We start from the raw sequence: 21,358 nt of genomic DNA, 5'->3' as shown, positions 1-21,358 counted from the left end.
CCAGTCCCCTGCCCTCATGACAGGACCAAATACTGTCTAAACCATCCCTGATAGACATTTATCTAACCTACTCTTAAATATCTCCAGAGATGGAGATTCCACAACCTCCCTAGGCAATTTCTTCCAGTGTTTAATCACCCTGACAGTTGGGAACTTTTTCCTAATGTCCAACCTAAACCTCCCTTGCTGCAGTTGAAGCCCATTGCTTCTTGTTCTATCCTTAGAGGCTAAGATGAACAAGGTGCCATAAGGAGGAGGGAGAAAACCTTTTAGATACACCTCTACCTCGATATAACGCTGTCCTCAGGAGCCAAAAAATCTTACCGTGTTATAGGTGAAACCGCGTTATATCGAACGTGCTTTGATCCACTGGAGTGCGCAGCCACACCCCCCCGGAGCACTGTTTTACCGCATTATATCCGAATTCGTGTTACCTCGGGGTAGAGGTGTACCTAAAAACTGCTATCATGTCCCCTCTGTCTTCTCTTTTCCAAACTAAACAAACCCAATTCTTTCAGCCTTCCTTCGTAGGTCATGTTTTCTAGATCTTTAATCATTCTTGTTGCTCTTCTCTGGACCCTCTCCAATTTCTCCACATCTTTCTTGAAATGTGGTGCCCAGAACTGGACACAATATTCCAGTTGAAGCCTAACCAGCGCAGAGTAGAGCGGAAGAATGACTTCTCGTGTCTTGCTCACAACTCAACTGTTAATGCATCCCAGAATCATGTTTGCTTTTTTGCAACAGCATCACACTGTTGACTCATATTTAGCTTGTGGTCCACTATAACCCCTAGATCCCTTTCTGCCGTACTTCTTCCTACACAGTCTCTTCCCATTCTGTATGTGTGAAACTGATTGTTCCTTCCTAAGTGGAGCACTTTGCATTTGTCTTTATTAAACTTCATCCTGTTTACCTCAGACCATTTCTCCAATTTGTCCAGATCCTTTTGAATTATGACCCTATCCTTCAAAGCAGGTACAATCCCTCCCAGTTCGGTATCCTCTGCAAACTTAATAAGCGTACTTTCTATGCCAATATCTGCCATTGATGAAGATATTGAACAGAGCCGGTCCCAAAACAGACCCCTGCGGAACCCCATTTGTTATACCTTTCCAGTAGGATTGGGAACCCTTAATAACGACACTCTGAGTACAGTTATCCAGCCAGTTATGCACCCACCTTATAGTAACCCCATCAAAGTTGTATTTGCCTAGTTTATTGATAAGAATATTATGCGAGACTGTATCAAATGCCTTAAAGTCTAGGTATACCACATCCACCGCTTCTCCCTTATCTACAAGACTCGTTATCCTATCAAAGAAAGCTATCAGATTGGTTTGACATGATTTGTTCTTTACAATCCATGCTGGCTATTCCCTATCACCTTACCACCTTCCAAGTGTTTGCAGATGATTTCCTTAATTACTTGCTCCATTATCTTCCCTGGCACAGAAGTGAAACTAACTGGTCTGTAGTTTCCTGGGTTGTTTTTATTTCCCTTTTTATAGATGGGGACTATATTTGCCTTTTTCCAGTCTTCTGGAATCTCTCCCGTCTCCCATGATTTCCCAAAGATAATAGCTAGAGGCTCAGATACCTCCTCTATTAGCTCCTTGAGTATTCTAGGATGCATTTAATCAGGCCCTGGTGACTTGCAGGCATCTAACTTTTCTAAGTGATTTTTAACTTGTTCTTTTTTTATTTTATCTTCTAAACCTACCCCCTTCCCATTAGCATTCACTATGTTAGGCATTCCTTCAGACTTCTCAGTGAAGACTGAAACAAAAGTCATTAAGCATCTCTGCCATTTCCAAGTTACTGTTTCTCCCTCCTCACTGAGCAGTGGGCCTACCCTGTCCTTGGTCTTCCTCTTGCTTCTAATGTATTGATAAAAAGTCTTCTTGTTTCCCTTTATTCCTGTAGCTAGTTTGAGCTCATTTTGTGCCTTTGCCTTTCTAATCTTGCCCCTGCAGTCCTGTGTTGTTTGCCTATATCCATCCTTTGTAATTTGTCCTAGTAACCATTTTTTATAAAATAGTTAATGATTTTAACCATTTTATCTCATGGTTAAGCCAAGGTGGTCTTTTCCCACATTTTCTATCTTTCCTACTTAGTGGAATAGCTTGCTTTTTGGCCCTTAATAGTGTCCCTTTGAAATACTGCCAACTCTCCTCAGTTGTTTTTCTCCTCAGTCTTGAGTCCCATGGGACCTTACCTATCAGCTCTCTGAGCTTATCAAAATCCGCCTTCCTGAAATCCATTGTCTCTATTTTGCTGTTCTCCCTTCTACCCTTCCTTAGAATTGTGAACTCTGATTTCATGATCACTTTCACCCAAGCTGCCTTCCACTTTCAAATTCTCAAGTTCCTTCCTATTTGTTAAAATCAAACCTAGAACAGCTTCCCCCTAGTAGCTTTTTCAACCTTCTGAAATAAAAAGTTGTCTGCAATGCAGTCCAAAAACTTATTGGATAGTCTGTACCCCCCCCCTGTCATTTTCCCAACATCTATCTGGATAGTTGAAGTCCCCCATCACCACAAAATCTTGGGCTTTGGATGATTTTTAGTTGCTTAAAAAAAGCCTTCCCCCCCAGTTAAGTGGCCTGTAGTAGACTCCTAGCATGACATCACCCTTGTTTTTTACCCCTTTTAGCCTAACCTAGAGACTCTCAACACTTCTGTCTCCTGTGTCCATCTCCACCTCAATCCAAGTGTGTACATTTTTAATATGTATAAGACAACACCTCCTCTCTTTTCCCCCTGTCTATCCTGCCTGAGCAACTATGCCAACAATGTCATAGTTGTATTTCCAATGCTGTTGTCATGGCAGCAGTTTGTGGGTGTTACAGGTTACTGAGTAGGATACAAATCACATGGGCATAGTTGGGGGGGGAGTACACGGGCACATTGCTCTCCTCCACAGAGGAGCAGCTTGGGGGGGCATGTGGGGTCATATACTACTCCCCACCCCTGATTTTCTGTGAGGGCCAAGCTGAGGGGGAGGGGAGTTCTAGCCATCCCATGCTATGCTGCCTCCATCTGCACCCCCAGTGGCTCCCTATTGGTGCAGTAGGGCTGGGTGGGGAGCAGGTTGCAGCAGCTACTCCCAGGTTGCTACTTCTGCAGCTGGATGCTGCTTCGTGTATTCTAGTGCCCACCTGTTTCCTATACACATTAGGTTGCCAACCCTTCAGGATTGCCATGGACTCTCCAGGAATTCAAAATTAATTTTTCATTATAGATTGTCATGTGCTGAAACCTCTAGGAATATGTCTAAGCAAAATTGGCAAACCTACAACTGAGTGGCCATGGGGTGAGAGGGGGCAGGGCTGGGGGTATAGGCTAATGGGGAAGAGACGGGGCTAGGGGAGGCAGGAGCACAGGGAAGTACGGGTGCAGCCACATCACCGCAGCAGCCGCTGGCAGAGTGCTCAGGTCACCGCAGCAGCAGGGTCTCTTTTCCCCCCACGAAACTGGCTTCAGCGTGCACGTGTGTGCCTGCGTACATGGGCACCCAGCCCGCCCCAGCAAACTGCGCCCATGAAATCACGGCGGCGAAGAGCTCAGGGGAGACGCGCAGGCCCTGCTCCGCCCACGCTCCCACCGTGACCCGGCGGCGGCTCCAAGCGCGGCCATGGAAAAGAGGCGGTGTCTAGCTCTAGGCCCGGGGAGTTTCGGGTCGCTTGTGTTAAACGTCACAGTGAGCGGGCTGGGGCGATTGGCTGGACTGCGGGGGGTCACGCGCCAGGGTATCCCCGTCCGAAGCCATGTGGGCGAGGCTGGTGGGGACTCCAGAGCCGTGGCTGCTCCTCGCTGGCCCGAGAGTCCGCTGGTCGCTCGCCGCGCTAGCGCCCGGGGGCGGCTGCATGGAAGAGCCTGGCCCGGGGAGCCTCGAGGCGGGGGACGCGCCCCCTGCGGCCAAGAGACGGCGGCTGCTGGCCGGGGAGGAGAAGCGGCCGGGCCGCGGCGAGCGCTACGTGCCGCCCCCGGGGAAGCGCAACCCCGGCGTGAGCTTCAGCGAGACGCACTTCGCCGAGACCCACTACTACTTCGAGGGCGGGCTGCGCAAGGTGCGGCCCTACCACTTCGACTTCCAGACCTACTGCAAGGGCCGCTGGGTGGGCAAGAGCCTGCTGCACGTCTTCAGCACCGAGTTCCGCGCCCAGCCCATCGAATACTACCGGGCCGCGGCCAGCGCCGGCCGCCTGCGCCTCAACGAGCAGCCCGTGCGGGACCTCGGCATCGTGCTCAAGGCAGGTCCCAGGCGCCCCCGCCCGCCTGTACCAGACCACGGGTTCCCTTACCGCGGCTTGGCACCGGCGGGGGCTTATGTCTCGGGGGGGGGGGCATCGATTTGGTAATCTCAGGAACATGTTCCCCACCCTTGGGGAGAGAGATCCCTTCCCGCGTGCAGCGCCCCTTGCCCCACCCGGACCCTCATCTTCTCACTCTCCTTCCTGCTACCCCCATGGCCCCAGCTGGCCGCTCTGCCTCAGTCGGGAGCAGCCCTCCCCTCTGGACCGCTGGCTCCCCTACAACAGTTACTGCAGTTGCGGGTTCATTGCCTGGCTGTGTGTGTGGAGGAAGGGGCGTCCTGTTTCCCAACGCTAGAGCGCAAGCCCCCAGTCTAGACTACAAAAAACTGCTAATTAAAACAATATTTTGAAATGTGTGTAGCTAATTTGTGGTGACCTGAAGTGGGGAGAATAGCCTACATAAAGAAAACCTAGTTCTCTAGTATGTCGTGATGGTTTTTTGTTCTTCCATTCATATGGGAAAAGAAAATAATGTAATATCTTTTGGCCACAACCACATTTAAACATAATTATTGTTTTGTATTGTGGTAGGACCCGAAGCTATATGCAGTACAAACCTACAGGAAGATCTAGTCCTTTATCTGAGGAGCGTGGAGTAAGGCTTTCTCTGCATGGAGATGCTTTTCAGTATAACTTAAAGTGTGACTTTAAACCAGAAGTGCTGGATGTAACTTAATGATGGTATTTGAAGCTGTATTAGTTAAAATTTCAGGGCATAGGCAGTTCACCTGCAGGAGCCAGGAAAGAATTTATCTTCCCTCAAGCAGCATTGCACACAAGTGGCCTTTTCCATTATGAGTCTTTCCCCCTTCCTAAGAAATACTAGGCATGGGAACATTGTTTGAGATAGGATTTGGTAAATCAGTATGCTTAATGATTAGAATACATTCCTATTTTCCAGTATACACTGGAACCCCGCTGTAACGCGCCCCGTGATAACGTGAATTCGTTTATAACGCGGGGCGAGTCTGGCCCCGGCGGCTGCAGCAGGCGCAGGGCGTTTGGGATCCATGCCCCAGCGGCTGCAGCAGGAGCGACTCTCCCTGCAGCCCTGGCACGCCCCTGGGGTTCTCACCTCTGTCCCAACCAGGGCCCGCTCTAACCCGCGTCCTTCCCTCCCCGCCGACTGATGTAGTGAGCGGCAGCGCGGAGGAGGGGAGCGCCCTGCTGGGAGCGGGCTGCAGAGTGACGCGGAGCCCTCCTGGCAGTCGGCACGGCAGGCCGGTGGCGGTCATCTTTGGGGGCCCCGCTCCCCCGGACAAAGCACCGGCCAGAGCGCGGCAGCCCCGCGGCCCCGGCCGGAGCGTGGCAGCCCAGTGGCCGTCCCGCGGCCCCGCTCTCCCGGCCGGAGCGCAGCCAGCCCAGTGTCCCTCCCTCCCTACCCCAGCCAGCAATCCCAAGTGTTGCCCCAGGAATCGGGCCCTGGTGGCAGGAGGGGCTGAGTGGCCAGCGCCCCAGCTGAAGGAAGCCCTGGCCACCCCCCTTCTCTCTCTCCCCACTCCCTCCCTCCCCCTAGCCAGGGCACGGAAGCTGAACACAAGTACAGTGGAACCCCGCTATAACGCGACCCCGCATTTACCGCGATTGGACCCCAATGATTGCGTTATAGCAGGGTTCCACTGTATTTTTAGCTGGTTTCTTAATGTTGGATCCCACGTTATTCTGGACATGTGTTTTCTATCCCTTATTTCTCACAGATCGAGGATATTTGGGGAAATCATATCTATTCTAATAATCTGTTTTGCTTGTAGAATAACGATTTTCTGAGGAATACAATGCATCGCCATGAGCCTCCAGTCACTGCTCAGCCTATCCGGATCTTGGTAGAGAATGATGAGGTGGTTGTCGTGGACAAACCCTCATCTTTACCTGTACACCCATGCGGCAGATTTCGACACAACACAGTCATCTTCATCTTGGGCAAAGAGCATAACTTGAAGGAGTTGCACACTATTCACCGGCTTGATCGCATGACTTCTGGTGTGCTTATATTTGCCAAGACTGCAGAAGTGTCTAAGAGGATTGATGAGCAAATTCGGCAGAGACAGGTGAGGGCTGAGGACTTAAGTGATTTTCAAAGTGCATCTTTAAAGAGCTCCTGAAGCAGGTTTGGTCCGAGTACAGGCTGTTGGCCAAACACAAGTCCCAAAGTTTACATTGCAGCCTGTGGCTGCTTTAATTTTTAATGCATAAATACAGCTTGTGTCTAGGGGCATTGCATTTTAGGGCCTGTGGTCTCAGTAGGTTAGAGCTTTTTCTTTAAGATGAAGACAGGTGCAAATTACATGCACCCCTTGTGCTCTTGGTAAGATGCTAATGTGGTGCTCCACGGAGCAGAATTTGGGTGCCTCAGTAGGTTGTATAGTGGATAAGTGTGGTAGTTTGAGAGACAATAATTGAGAGGATATTGATGGAGCAGGTCCTCAAGGAATCAATTATGAATCATTTAGAGGAGAGGAAAGTGATCAGGAACAGTCAGCATGGATTCACGAAGGGGAAGTCGTGCCTGACTAATCTAATTGCCTTCTATGATGAGATAACTGGCTCTGTGGATGAGGGGAAAGCAGTGGATATGTTATTCCTTGACTTTAGCAAAGCTTTTGATACGGTCTCCCGCAGTATTCTTGCCGCCAAGTTAAAGAAGTATGGGCTGGATGAATGGACTGTAAGGTGGATAGAAAGCTGGCTAGATCGTCGGGCTCAATGGGTAGTGATCAATGGCTCCATGTCTAGTTGGCAGCCAGTTTCAAACGGAGTGCCCTAAGGGTCGGTCCTGGGGCCGGTTTTGTTTAATATCTTTATTAATGATCTGGAGGATGGTGTGGACTGCACTCTCAGCAAGTTTGCAGATGACACTAAACTAGGAGGCGTGGTAGATACACTAGAGGGTAGGGATCGGATACAGAGGGACCTAGACAAATTAGAGGATTGGGCCAAAAAAACCTAGTGAGGTTCAACAAGGACAAGTGCAGAGTCCTGCACTTAGGACGGAAGAATCCCATGCACTGCTACAGACTAGGGACCGAATGGCTAGGTAGCAGTTCTGCAGAAAAGGACCTAGGGGTCACAGTGGACGAGAAGCTGGATATGAGTCAACAGTGTGCTCTTGTTGCCAAGAAGGCTAATGGCATTTTGGGCTGTATAAGTAGGGGCATTGCCAGCAGATCGAGGAATGTGATCGTTCCCCTTTATTCGACATTGGTGAGGCCTCATCTGGAATACTGTGTCCAGTTTTGGGCCCCACACTACAAGAAGGATGTGGAAAAATTGGAAAGAATCCAACGGAGGGCAACAAAAATGATTCGGGGTCTGGAGCACATGACTTATGAGGAGAGGCTGAGGGAACTGGGATTGTTTAGTCTCCAGAAGAGAAGAATGAGGGGGGATTTGATAGCAGCCTTCAACTACCTGAAGGGGGGTTCCAAAGAGGATGGAGCTTGGCTGTTCTCAGTGGTGGCAGATGACAGAACAAGGAGCAATGGTCTCAAGTTGCAGTGGGGGAGGTCCAGGTTGGATATTAGGAAAAACTATTTCACTAGGAGGGTGGTGAAACACTGGAATGCGTTACCTAGGGAGGTGGTGGAGTCTCCTTCCTTGGAGATTTTTAAGGCCCGGCTTGACAAAGCCCTGGCTGGGATGGTTTAGTTGGGAATTGGTCCTGCTTTGAGCAGGGGGTTGGACTAGATGACCTCTTGAGGTCCCTTCCAACCTTGATATTCTATGATTCTATGATGTTTTAATAAAACCCTATTTCAGTTTTGAAGGACTCAAATTATCTTGTTAATATTCTGTGCAATAGCCTGTTGTGACATTCCCCAGGGTGCATGCTGAACTGCTATGGCCCCTTAGCTCTCCAGCCTGGGATGCCTTTTACATTGCTTTGCTAGTGAACAGCAAACCTCTCCAGGTTCTGATCACTCACAGCCACCAGCATGCAAAGTCTCTCTCAGCTGAGTACATGAATGATGTGTCCTGCCATCCATAAATAGATACAGGGCAACATCCGCATATCCCTGAGTCTGAGCCTTGTACCTTCAGTAGCCCACTGGATCGTACAAGTTCATAAATTAGTCCGTCATTCCTACAAAGGGTAATGAATATGCATCAGCCTTTGTTGTCTCAAGTGGAGACTTTCCAAACACTTCAACCAAACACACTGGTTTAGATAAAACAGTATCTTTCTTTAGTTAATAAACTTGTTTTAGATTTTAAGTAGGGCTGTCTATTGATTTCAGTTAATACATGAGATTAATGCAAAACAAATTAATTAGATTTTTAAAAAGTCATGATTAATCGCAATTTTAATCACACTGTTAAACAATAATAGAATAACAATTTAAATTTATTATCTTTTGGATGTTTTTCTACATTTTCAAATATATTGATTTCAGTTATAACACAGAACACAAAGTGTACAGTGCTCACTTTATATTATTTTTTATTACAAATATTTGCACTGTAAAAAAAGATAAGAGATGGTAATTTTCAATTCACCTCATACTAGTCCATTCAGTCCTACTTGTTCAGCCAATCGCTCAAGACAAAAACGTTTGTTTATATTTACGGGAGATAATGCTGCCCCCTTCTTATTTACAGTGTCACTTGAAAGTAAGAACAGACTTTTGCATGGCACTGTTCTATTCAGCATTACAAGGTATTTGCGTACCAGGTATGCTAAACATTCGTATGCCCTTCATGCTTCAACTTGTGGACTCTAAAATTTTACATTGTTGTTTTTGAGTGCAGTTATGTAAAAACAAAAAATAATAATTCTACCTTTAAGTTGCATTTTCACGATAGAGATTGCACGACAGTACTTGTATGAGGTGAATTGAAAAACTATTTTTTTTACAGTGCAAATATTTGTACTCAAAAATAGAGTACTGTATGCTTTGTTTTGTGTATTGTAATTGAAATCAATATATTTGAAAATGTAGGAAAACATCCACAAATATTTATAATAAATTAAATTGGTATTCTGTTATTGTTTAACAGTGCAATTAAAACTGCAATTAATATGCAACTATTTTTAAATCTTGCGATTAATTGTGATTATTTTTTTAATAGTTTGATAGCCCTAATTTTAAGTCATTTACAAGTAATAAGGCATAAAAGTCAGAGTTGGTTACAAAAGAAGAAAAAAGATAAACATGCAAGCAAATTCCTAAGCTTTTCCAAGATTAATAAGTTTAAAGCAAAAAGTTTCTGTCACCCAAAAACTTTCAGTAGTCTGTACTGGCTGGAAAAACCTCTAGGCCAGGACCATTTAAACTCATAGGTGCTGGAACTGGGGGATGTTTCTCTGAAAATATCCACTTAATGTGCAGCAGCAGTCAACAAAGTGAACCGAGTGTCATTAAGAAAGGGATAGATAATAGAAATCCATAGTATGCCCACATCTTGAAGAATGCTTGCAGATGTGGTTGCCCCATCTCAAAAAAGATATATTGGAATTGGAAAAGATTCAGAAAAGGGCAACAGAAATGATTAGGGGTATGGCATGGCTTCCATATGAGGAGAGATTAATAAGACTGGGACTTTTCAGCTTGGAAAAAGACAACTAAGAGGGATATGATAGAGGTCTATAAAAAATCATTACTGGTGTGGAGAAAATAAATAAGGAAGTGTTCTTTACTCCTCCTAACACAAGAACTAGGGGTCACCAAATGAAATGAATAGGCAGTAGGTTTAAAACAATCAAAAGGAAGTATTTTTTCACACAACGCACAGTCCATCTATGGAACTCATTGTCAGAGGATGTTGTGAAGGCCAAGACTATAACAGGGTTTTAAAAAGAACTAGATAAGTTCATGGAGGATAAGTCCATCAATGGCTATTAGCCAGAATGGGGAGGGATGGTGTCCCTAGCCTCTGTTTGCCAGAAGCTGGGAATGGGCGACAGGGGATGGATCACTTGATGATTACCTGTTCTGTTCCCTCTGGGGCACCGGGAGTTGGCACTTGTCAAAAGACAGGATACTGGTCTAGATGAACCTTTGGTCTGACCCAGTATGGCCATTCTTATGTTGAAGTGGTTTATGTTATATACAGGGTTAACAGCTTGGTTCAGTGACTCTCAGCATCCCCACTATAAAAATTGTTCCAGTACCCCAGCTTGCCTTAGTTTAGTGATGCACCTTCTGTCTTTCAAGTGATCTTCTATGAGTAAAGATGGGAGAGGAGAGGTATATAGAGGCATTTTTTCTCCCTTCTTATACTCTGACCCTTTGCACCGGAAAAGTCTTTGCTGTGTCATGGTGTCAGGCAGTTTCATGGCGTATGTGAACTGCCAACTGACCTTCAGGTGAATTATAAATTTCTTGTTTACAGTGCTCATGCTGGTATATCTCCGATTAAGCAGGTAATGGCCTTTTAGCACCTAGGTGATGTCTTTGTCTTTGAGAAAATGGTCTGCGGGCATTACCCAGAACTACAGCGTATTTCAGTAACAATCCTATAGTAAAATCTCAGAGCTCCATATACAATGTTGATGCACAGATTTTTACAGGACAGTGTTGTTCAGTAGATTGAGTTTTCAAATGATACCTCACAAGGCATACTTTGTACAAAATATATCATAACCATATAAAAGTGCTGAACATGGGGTACAAGGTGTCACACCCGCAACCTGCCAATCCCAATTATGGGACTCTGGCTTTTAAGATTTGCAGCAAGGGCCCAAAAGTAAGGGGGGACAACAAAAATCTGAGAATAAATCTTGACATAAATTTGGGTTTAATGTTGTTAAAATAGTTTCCTAGGACTTAACTTCGTAATTCAACATTTCAACTATCAAACTCCATTAATAAAGTACACCTGAGTGGGACAGAAGCCATTGTAGGTCTAAATAGAAGACTTCACTATATAATGAGGTACACTTGAGACGCTTGTTTGCTTCTCCTGTTTATCTGCAATCCTATAACTGAAATGTCTGAACTTCCCCACATATCTGTAAGTGAAGGGGAGGGCAGGAATGGTTCGTATTAAGCTTAATGTAGTTGGAGCTCGAGAGAGATTTACATTGAGTCTGGATTGATGTGTTTCTGACGTTCACTCTGTCTTCCCCCTGTAGCTAGAAAAGGAGTACGTCTGCCGCGTGCTTGGGGAGTTTCCAGAAAATGAAGTGACCTGTGAGGAACCCATCCTGATTGTTTCTTACAAAGTGGGGGTGTGTCGTGTGGACCCCAAAGGCAAATCCTGTAAAACTGCCTTCCAAAGGCTTAGTTATAATGGCAAGACCAGTGTGGTCAAGTGTTTTCCATACACGGGTCGCACCCACCAGATCCGGGTCCATTTGCAATTCCTGGGATATCCGATTATTAATGACCCCATCTACAATATGGAGGCCTGGGGTCCTACTAAGGGTAAGGGTGGTGAGATTAATAAAACCAATGAGGAGCTTCTCAGGGCTTTAGTGGAAGAACATCGTTCCAAACAGAGTTTGAGCATCTTGGACATTTCAGAGGAGGACCTGAAGCCTATTGTGGGAAGTGAAGAATGTGATCGTTCAGGTTACTGTACTAAGCCAGTTGAGATTACGTCCATAAGCGCAGACTCCTGCAGAACTGAGGTCTCTAAGGATCAGAAAGAAGCTGAAATACTGGCTTGTTCACCAAATTCTGATACCAGACCAGAAACACATGAAGCAAACCCTGAAGGAGCTAGTTCAAGTGGGAATCCAGCTGGAGCAAACCCTGAAGGAGCTAGTTCAAGTGGGAATCAGGCTGGACATACAGAAGAAAAGGACCCTCTGTGTGAAGAGTGTAAAATAGTAAGGCAGGACCCATCTCCTAGGGAGCTGGTGATGTACCTGCATGCCTTACGCTACAAGGGAGCAGAGTTTGAATACAATTCCAAGATGCCAGACTGGGCTCTAGAGGACTGGGATGAGAGCCAAGAATAGATACTGAGACTCTTGTTTCATTTTAGTTTTGTTGGAAGGAAAGTATTTGGTAAAGTCCTGAACTTATGTGTGGTAAAAATATCTCATTGGAGCTACTGCGATCTTACATCATTATATATTGTGTTGTGCGTGGATTGCTTGTGAATTTTGAGGAGGTGGGAAGAGTTCTTCCTGATTAGTCTTGAGAACTGTTTCCTAACAATGAACCTGCTGACAGCTACTGAAGGGAGAGATGGTTAATCCAAGACACCTTAACTGTTTTCCTTTAAGATAGTAACAGTGATGGGTAAAAAATACTACTCAAAGGTGGGAAGCTTGGAACAATTGCTTCCTCTTCTCACCACACGGTGTTTGGGTTGCATCCTTGTTCACAAATTGAATGCGGTTGCTTACTAAATGCATACAACTAAGACAATCAGCATCTTGGCTCTTTTCCTGTATGTCAGTTATCTAACTCCCTTGTCTTTCTGGGTAAGAGTTAGTGACATGTTAGTCAATCTAAAATACTTCAGGTGTCACACCCAGATCAATTTCAGTTATGTTCTTAGTTTTGTTCATACCAAGGCACTGTGCAGGCTGGTTCTTTTCCTGCCAGGTTAATCTTCATTCATTTTATTTGGGTTTCTGTTGCCTTGTGCAGTTCTTGTCAATAAGACATTTCCATCCTCCTGTGTGTTTCCAACTTCCTTCCTTCTGTTCTAGCATGGAGCACGGTCTGTCCTTAAATCAGCTTTGCAAAATTCCTTGGACACGCATACTGCTCCAACTAAAAATTCAGTAGCCCAAAGAAATGGTATGTTTTGCTGTTAATGAGTCCATATCTGTAGGTACTCCCATCCAAAACAATCTCTACATACTTTAACCAGTCTCTTGTTTCCTTTCCCTATATTTTCTACCTCCTCCCATATAGTTTCTCTCCTTATTACTTAACCCCCATTACGCTCTATACTGTACATCTTGTACTGTGCATATCTTTTCTAACATATCTTGACCACCCCTTTCCATGTACTCTCACACTGGGCTTAGAAAGCTTAACAAATACATAATAGCCAGAAAGCTAAGTCTGAGATGGAAGGTGGCAGGGGCTTGCTGTTTCAAGGACAGTTCTACTCCACCTTCTTTTGGCTTTTTGGTTGTTCTAAGCAGGGGTGTTTCTACTATCCTAGCCTTCATTTTACAGCTCCCAGCCTCAGTAGAAGGAGCTTCAGTATCTGCCTCTGCAGACTCAGAGACTTTGTGAGCTGCTGCAGAATGAAACACCTGATTGCAGCAGTGATACCAACAAGCTACAGGGTTCTGAATAGTAAAAGTAAAACTGAAAATACTTAGGTTAGTTTTCACTTTGCTGCAGCTTGTTCTGAAAGTTCTAACCCACAGCTGAGGCATTTCAAGTATTAGAGCACTCCATCTGTGTGTGTGTGAGAGAGAGAAAGAGAGAGAGACTTTAGGATATACAAAGAGTTAACCTTGCGTGGGTTTTTTGTTTTGTTTTTTTAAGGGAAGGACAGTGGTTTACTCACCGGGACATTTCCTATTTGCCATGGCAAAGTGGATTTTTCCATCCCAACCTTAAACGATAATGCTTATGTTGGTAGATGTGTGCTAGCTCCTTTGTACTTGCCCTGCATTGGACAGTAAATCCAAACATGTACAAGCCAGTGCATTGCTGGTAAATTTTCTGTCTGACATTAGGAAGTCTAGAATGTTATCGGCTTACTCCAAGGATGCCAAGAGTGCATCTAGAATAGAAAAGAGTGTGTGGATCTTCGCCAAACAAAAATCCTCTCTCACTACCGAGTGCTTTGTTTGAACAACATGCATGTCCTTTGATTATTACAGCAGCACTTAGAGGCCTTGACCAGAGTCTTACCGTGGTATGCATTGCCCACACTTAATAAGAAGATAGCCCCTGCCCTAATAAGGCTTACAGACTAACTGTGAACATTCGCATCTAATCTTCTATTTGCCCAAACGAGCCATATCTTCAAAGAGGGTTTCTTCAGTATTCATAATCTTGACCGTGTGAAATACAAAGGTGACTTAAAGTAAGAAACTGCACAACTGCCACTTTACCTAGTAATTTACGTGTGTTAATGCTACTTGCTTTCTTTATTATTCTGTGGCTATAGTGTGTGGGGGAGAAGTACAGAGGCTCCATGATTTACCATCTAGTTTGTCACATTGCCCCATTCTGCAAAATAAAAGATTAGTGTAACAGCAGGGGAAGTTTTTTTTTTTTTTTAACTCTGGTTTAACTTTGCGGACTGACACATTGAAGAATGTGTTGAATTTATCATTCTGCCTCTTGAATAAATACAGACCAGAGTTGCTGAGAGTGCATGCACACACCAAAAAAACCAACCCACCCTGCAGCATTTTAAATAAATAAATATATTCCCCCCCCCCCCCCCCCAAAAATCCTTGGTGGATCACTGCATAAAGCTGATGGTAAAGAACAAAGTGCTGTTCTATAAATCTAGGTAAACCCTTCTGTCCGCCCTTTGAAGAAATTAATTTTGAGCTTGAGCCTGGAAGCCATGAAAGCTCCAGCTGGAGCTCTCAGGGTTTCCATGTTTCCTGATGAGGGAAGGGCAGCCCTGCCTCAAGTTGTTGCTCTCAGGAGCTGGACTCCCAGTACCATAGGGAGCTTGGAAGTTCAGAGAGCCCCATCTCCAGTTGGGGCTTCCAGGCTGTCTGCCACTGAGCCAGACTCCCCAGTCAACTTGCACCCCAGATGCCTATATTCTATTAGCTTGGGGAGCCAGCTGGTGTGGGAATTTGGTAGCCCTAGGGTTGCCAGCCCTGGGCCATCCATGTGGCCAGGTTGCCATGGGGCTAGTGGACCATGGAATCCCTGGCAGCTGCTCATGACTGAATGGTAGCCTTGAAAATGACTGTTTGATAGCTGCGATTTAGTGGAGGGAAGTAGTGAAACTGACATGAATTATTTCAGTTTCACTAAGTAACTACCCGGGAGCTATTTCCACAGGTGCTGGAACTAAGAGTGATATCGCACCTCGGACCTTGAAATGGTTTCCGTTATATACAGGGTTTACCATTAGGTTTAATGGCTCTCAGCACCCCCCCCCCCCCTTTAAAAATTGTTCCAGTACCCCCTGCCTATTTCATTTTGAAAACACTGTTTTGGTGTTTCTGAAACATGATTTTTCAGAATCTCCAGTTCATGGGGAATTTTGAACGTTGAAATTTCCCATGACCTGGAAATTCCAAATTTCAGCCAACTGTAGTCCCCAGTTTAATTCTGCTGTCTTCTCTATCTCTTCTGTAAGAGGACTACCACAGGAAGCAAATCCCTTATAATGCTAAAGTGTGGAGGTAATTTATGTTCCTGTGTGGCCAACGGAAGGCTGAAAAGCCTCTTGTGGAAAATGTTGGGGAAGGAGTAAGTCCAAATGTTTTAAGTGCTGTGTCTCAGCTTCATTTTTCTCTGGCCATGCTTAACCGTTACTATTAAGGCCTTAATACACCACAACATTGTCTAATGTATCCCGTTGCTGATAGAGAAACTGATTGTGATTATTGGCCCCAAAACAACTTGAACGGTGGGAAGTTAAGGTTTATTATTCAAGCATCCTCCCTGTGAGCATTGCAATTCATTGTTTTATTTGAGTTAAAAGCTGCTGCCTACATTACATTGTGTGTGCATTGTAATTTGTATGCAGATAGATTGGACTCTGCACAAATTTGCTGTTTCCTTTATAAAGATAATTGAACATACCAAAGGCAATTACAAGGTGGTGTAATTAAAGATGTCAACCTGTTTACCATAAACCCTGCTCTATGACTGGTTCAAGGGGGGGAAAAAATTCTCCGCTAAAACCATGGGGTAGAGGGCCTTGGTGATGGAGTGATTCTGTGCATGTTTCATGTAGGTGGATATGCTGCTTGGGGAAAGGGAAGAATGTTGAGATTGAAGTTCGTTCTCTCTCTCTCTCTCTCTCCACAGAACAGGTACAGCAATGACAACAACAGTATGGGCTTCTCGCCCACTCGCTAATGTGCCTTAACCATGATCTGAAGAGGCTGCTGGCTAGTCAGTCTCTTGTGACCCATTCATTCCTGGCCCTTTATGCCAAACTGACAACAAGGGGGGCTAATTGTGATGTTTGTGTATGTGATGTGAATGCTACCGGCTTTGGTCTTAATGTGGATAAGGCTTTTTGGGTGGGTTCCAAAGAATGGACTTGGCCAGCATGCTAGCTTGGCATCATGCGCTGTCAGTCAGCAGTTTCTAGCTTGGGGGCTGCTGAGGGCAAATACATCCCTTGTTTCCTGGGTCAATGGACTAGATAGAGGCTGGTTACCTTTACATGCAAATCACCACTTATTATTTTGTTGCTGTAGTTCATAGGAATCCCAGTAATGAACTAGGACCTGTAGAGTGATGGCCACACACCAGAAGGCACAGAGACACATAAGGATGGGGGAAGGAGTGCAGGGACAAATGGGGATGAGGGGCAGGGGGTGCAGGGCTACAATAGGATGGGGGAGAGGGCTGGCTGGGGGTGTGTGGTGCTACATGGAGGAAGGGAGATGGGTGAGTTGGGGCACAGAGATACATAGGGATGGGGGACGGAGTGCAGGGACACATGGGGATGGGCAGATGTGCCTGAATGGGGGAGGCTGGGGTCAGCCAGGGTCTGCATGGGGGAAGCTCCCTAACAATCCCTCCCTGCCTCCTCCACCCCCCAAAAATGGGGTCCATACTTTTCCCAACCATGTCCAACAACCCTCTCAAGTTCACACCCAGACTCCTTTCCAACAATTGCTTCCCTCTCCCTCAGCTTCTCCATTACCCCTGATTCCCCCAAGCCTTTGCACTGCTTCTGAGGGGTGCAGGAAATATGGTTCTGTATTGTAGTTTGAATGAATTACTCAGTTCTGTATTAATATGCCTAATAAGGAATCTATTTGTCAAAAAACATGTCCTGAATCTTTTTTGTTGTCTGTATTGTTACAGACATACTTGCTGACAGGTATTTTGAAATAAATTACCAAAATAATTGAAACTGGTGTGATTATATTGTGCTATATTGACCTAAAATATTCAGAATTTTAAAATATTGTGCACATAATTTCTTATTTTTTGGTACAGAATTCCTCCAGGAGTAACACAGCAATAGCCCCTGCTGGCAGCTCTCTTAGGGAGCTTTGCTTTAGTACACCTGACCCAGAAAATGCATCAAGGGCTGGGAAGCAAGAAGATGATAGAGTGAATCCCTAAAATGTGTCTGAGATATATGTAGTCCTATCTTGCTTACCTTACTAACTCATCAACCTGCCGAGGTGCCTGTTTGCATAGATAAAGCTATCGAGAATTGGCCGAGAGAGATTATTTTCTTTCTCTAACTTCCATCAGGATTTTTAGTACGGTTAACAACTTTTCAAATCTACCATTACACTATGCACCTAAAGGTACTGTAAACAGTTGTAATTATGTTTTTAAGCCATGGAACAGAATTGCCTCAGGGGAGCCCTTCTGTTTCATTAACTGCATATTTCATCTAAAAAGAGATGTATTAGAACTAGAAAAGATACAAAGAAGTGTTACTTGCACAAAATTCTGTTACTCGCACACTCTAGGGGCACCCACCTTTACCCAGTTCCTAGGGCTTAAGGCGTAATCCTCTTAATTTAGGCACACACCCCCTTCCCTGTTCCTAGAGCTCAGGCATAATCTTACGCTCTAGGGCAGCCACCCTTACCTTGTTCCTAGGGCTCAGGTGTAACCCTAGTAATTTAGGCACCCACTCTTACCCATCTGTGGGCTCAGGGCCTAACTTTACACTCTGGGTTTGTGGGGTCTTTTATGGGTGAAAGAGCCTTACACAGTAATATCCTATTTAACCTCTATTAACAGTTACCAAAACAAAATACTCAAGCTAAGCACACAATGCTCACTACTCCCAATAAGGCAGATGAACTTTTCTTGACGGACAATTAGGATCAGGTCATCTGGGGACTCTAGCTTCTGTATGGTGTGGTTGGTATGGTGTTTGAGGTCTGGCAGCTCTGATCTTGGGGCTGTGTCCTGGAGTTGGTTCCAAAAAACTTCCTTTTAGATCACAGTTTATATAGTGAAACTTGAGTCTTGCTTAGCTGTACCTTAACCAATCACTTTACTAAACAATTTTCTAACCAATCCTAACATACTGTGAAACAATCCTTTAACCAATCATACCCCATCACCTTAATTGATTTACACCTAGCAAAATTAATTATGTAACAGACAGAAACAATCAAAGAAACAGACAGAGCTCATACAAACAAAGAAATGAGGATTTCACAACCACAACAATTGATAAGTGATTTCTTGCTAGACAGAATGCTATTGAACTAAGTTTTCTTTAACCATCTCAAGATGAGTTTCTTTATCTGGTGATGGTGGCCCATTGGTCTCAGCCAGCATGGCCACTCTTACGTTCACTTTTGAAAAAGCAATCTAATGATAGATTGAAAGGACAGAAGGAGCCAATTTGCTTTCTTGCATACAATAATTTGTTTTAAAATCTGCTTCATTTCAGGATAGACTGGACTAGTTCCAATAAATAAGCATTTGGAACCAAAAAAAATGGTCTCCATGTCATTTTATTAAAGGGATTGGAAGCAATTTGCCTGAGCCCCTGACCTTGCAAGCCTTACCCAAATGAATAACTTCACTGAGGTCAATAGGACTACTTGTATGGGGCTACAGTGAAAATGCTACAGCAGCACTGTAGCTGCACTCTTGTAGCTCTTCAGCTCTTCACTGCAGCGACAGGAGGGTTTCTCCCATCGCTGGAGTTAATCCACCTCCCCAAGAGGTGGTGGATAGATTGAAGGAAGAATTCTTCTGTCGACCTAGCACTGACTTCACTGGCTGTGGATTTTTCATACACCTAAGTGAGATAGCTGGGTCAACTTAACCTGGCAAAGGCTGCCTGGAGTGTAGGACTGCAAGAATAGACTCAAGAGGGGCTTGCTCTAGGAGCCTGCAGTACCTGCAATAGCAGAGAGCAATTGCTTTCTAGGTACTTTGATCCCAATACAGCTTAGTTTTCACGATTATTTGTAGGGTGCACTTTATGACCTTGGGCCAGCCAACACACTCAGGAAAGTGAATAAACATCACTTCATTTTGTTGACGATACAAAGAGACTAATTTGCAAGGGGAACATGACAGAAATGAACATCAAAAGAAACAAGTTTATAATCAACTCCCAAATCCCAAACTTCAGCGGACTGATACTCCTTCCCTTAGCAGCTGTGTGGGCTTCCCTCCAGCCCACACAATTCTTGTCTCGGCAGGATGAGTACAGGATAGGAAGGCTGTTTTGCCACAGTGGGATAAATTAAAGATGTAAAGACATCCTGAATATCAATCCCTTTTACTTAGTTTGGTCTCACCATTAAAGGCTTTTGTGTGTCTTTGCAAATCCTCCACCGTAAATGTCACTGCCTTTCAGAGGCGTATGAAGTGCTTTCTAAAAAGCTATGAAACCTGCACCCCCAACAGATGAATCTGTTGTCTTAAGTAACTGCTTTGAGTATTCCTAAGGATTCTGCTTTCCTTTGGTCATAAATATGTCCACTTGGTCTAGTTGAAGACAGCTTCTAGAAAAAGAAGTAAACAGGGAGGTGGCAAAGTTTGCAGATGATACAAAATTATTCAGGATAGTTAAGTCCAAAGTTGACTGTGAAATTACAAAGGGATCTCACCAAACTAGGTGACTGGGCAACAAAATGGTAGGTGAAATTCAATGCTGATAAATGCTAAGTAATGCACATTGTAAAACATAATCCCAACTATATATACAAAATTATGGGGTCTAAATTAGCTATTGCCACTTAAGAACGAGATCTTGGAGTCATTGTGAATAGTTCTCTGAAAACATCTGCTCAAGGTGCAGAGGCAATCAAAAAAGCTAACAATGTTAGGAGCAATTAGGAAATGGGTAGATAAAACAGAAAATATAATGACACTATATAAATGCAAAGTATACCCACATCTTGAATACTGTGTACAGTTCTGATTGCCCCTTCTCAAAAATAAAGATATATTAGACATTGAAAAGGTACAGAGAAGGGCACCAAAACTGATTAAGGGTATGGAATAGCTTCTGTATGAGGAGAAATTAAAAAGACTGGGGTTATTCATCTTGGAAAAGAGATGACTGAGGGGGAATATGACAGAGGTCTATAAAATCATGAATGGTGAGAAGAAGTGTTATTTACCCCTTCATATAACACAAAAACCAGGGATCACCCAATAAAATTAATAGGCAGCAGGTTTAAAACAAACAAAAGGAAGTACTTCTTCCCACAGCACACAGTCAACTTCTGGAACTCATAGCCAGGGGATGCTGTGAAGGCAAAAACTATATCTGGGTTCAAAAAAGAATTAGAAAAGTTCATGGAGGATAGGGCTACCAACAGCTATTAGGCAAGATGGTCAGGGATGCAACTCCATGCTCTGGATGTCCTTAAGCATCTGATTGCCAGATGCTTGGACTGGACAGCAGGGGATGGATCATTTGATGATTGCCCTGTTTTATTTGTCCCTTTGAAGCACCTGTCATTGGCCACTGTCAGAAGACAGGATATTAGGCTAGATGGACCACTGGTCTGACTCATTATGGCCATTCTTATGTACAGCTGATTTTTGCTGTGCTCTAATGTGTTTCAATGTGCTTAATTTAGAAAGTGCTTTGGAACCCTTCAGATGAAAAGTATTATTTACATATAAATTATTATCACAAATTTGATCTCTTCCAGTTTAATATATATATTTTTAAAATAGCTAAAGCAAATCTATAAGTTTATCTGATTTCCAAGGCATTTTGCTCTTTAAAGATAACCTGTAAGGAATTTTTTTTAATTGGATTTCCATGTTTTTATTTTTGTATTTTGTTTTTGCTGCTTTATGATGTATAAAAGAAGACTGAATCAGTTTGTTTTCCTGCTTCTATTTTGCTGTGGAAATATCAAGACTGTTGTCTTTTCTGGTTTCCTGAAAGGCCTCTGGGAGATCTCTGTGATATTTATTGCGAGCTCTCAAACATTCATTGAAGGGGTGAGGGAGGTTGAAACTTTTAGCAAAGACATCATCAATCATCCTTATCATCACTACCAAAGCA

At 44.3% G+C, this 21,358-nt stretch overlaps 1 protein-coding gene across 1 annotated transcript; it reads left to right on the top strand.

The window, feature by feature from the left end:
- Positions 1–3,400: 3,400 nt before the first annotated feature.
- On the top strand, positions 3,401–13,452 carry RPUSD2 (RNA pseudouridine synthase domain containing 2). Its single transcript, XM_054027795.1, has 3 exons — positions 3,401–4,255; positions 6,070–6,366; positions 11,391–13,452. Exons 1-3 carry the CDS (start codon positions 3,770–3,772, stop codon positions 12,219–12,221), a joined length of 1,614 nt encoding a protein of 537 aa, XP_053883770.1. The 5' UTR covers positions 3,401–3,769; the 3' UTR covers positions 12,222–13,452.
- Positions 13,453–21,358: the final 7,906 nt, after the last annotated feature.

This window comes from Malaclemys terrapin, chromosome 4 (assembly GCF_027887155.1).
Source record: "Malaclemys terrapin pileata isolate rMalTer1 chromosome 4, rMalTer1.hap1, whole genome shotgun sequence".
Taxonomy (NCBI): domain Eukaryota; kingdom Metazoa; phylum Chordata; order Testudines; family Emydidae; genus Malaclemys; species Malaclemys terrapin.
The sequence above is the reverse complement of the archived record's forward strand: the minus strand, read 5'-3'. Positions and strand labels throughout refer to the sequence as shown.

What these genes read in the sequence shown, in the direction of transcription:
- RPUSD2 (XM_054027795.1), top strand. Translation starts at nt 3,770, where the DNA reads ATGTGGGCGAGGCTGGTGGGGACTCCAGAGCCGTGGCTGCTCCTCGCT. An exon ending in ACCTCGGCATCGTGCTCAAG is followed by an intron (nt 4,256 to 6,069) that starts GCAGGTCCCAGG and finishes TTTTGCTTGTAG; the next exon opens with AATAACGATTTTCTGAGGAA. An exon ending in AGCAAATTCGGCAGAGACAG is followed by an intron (nt 6,367 to 11,390) that starts GTGAGGGCTGAG and finishes TTCCCCCTGTAG; the next exon opens with CTAGAAAAGGAGTACGTCTG.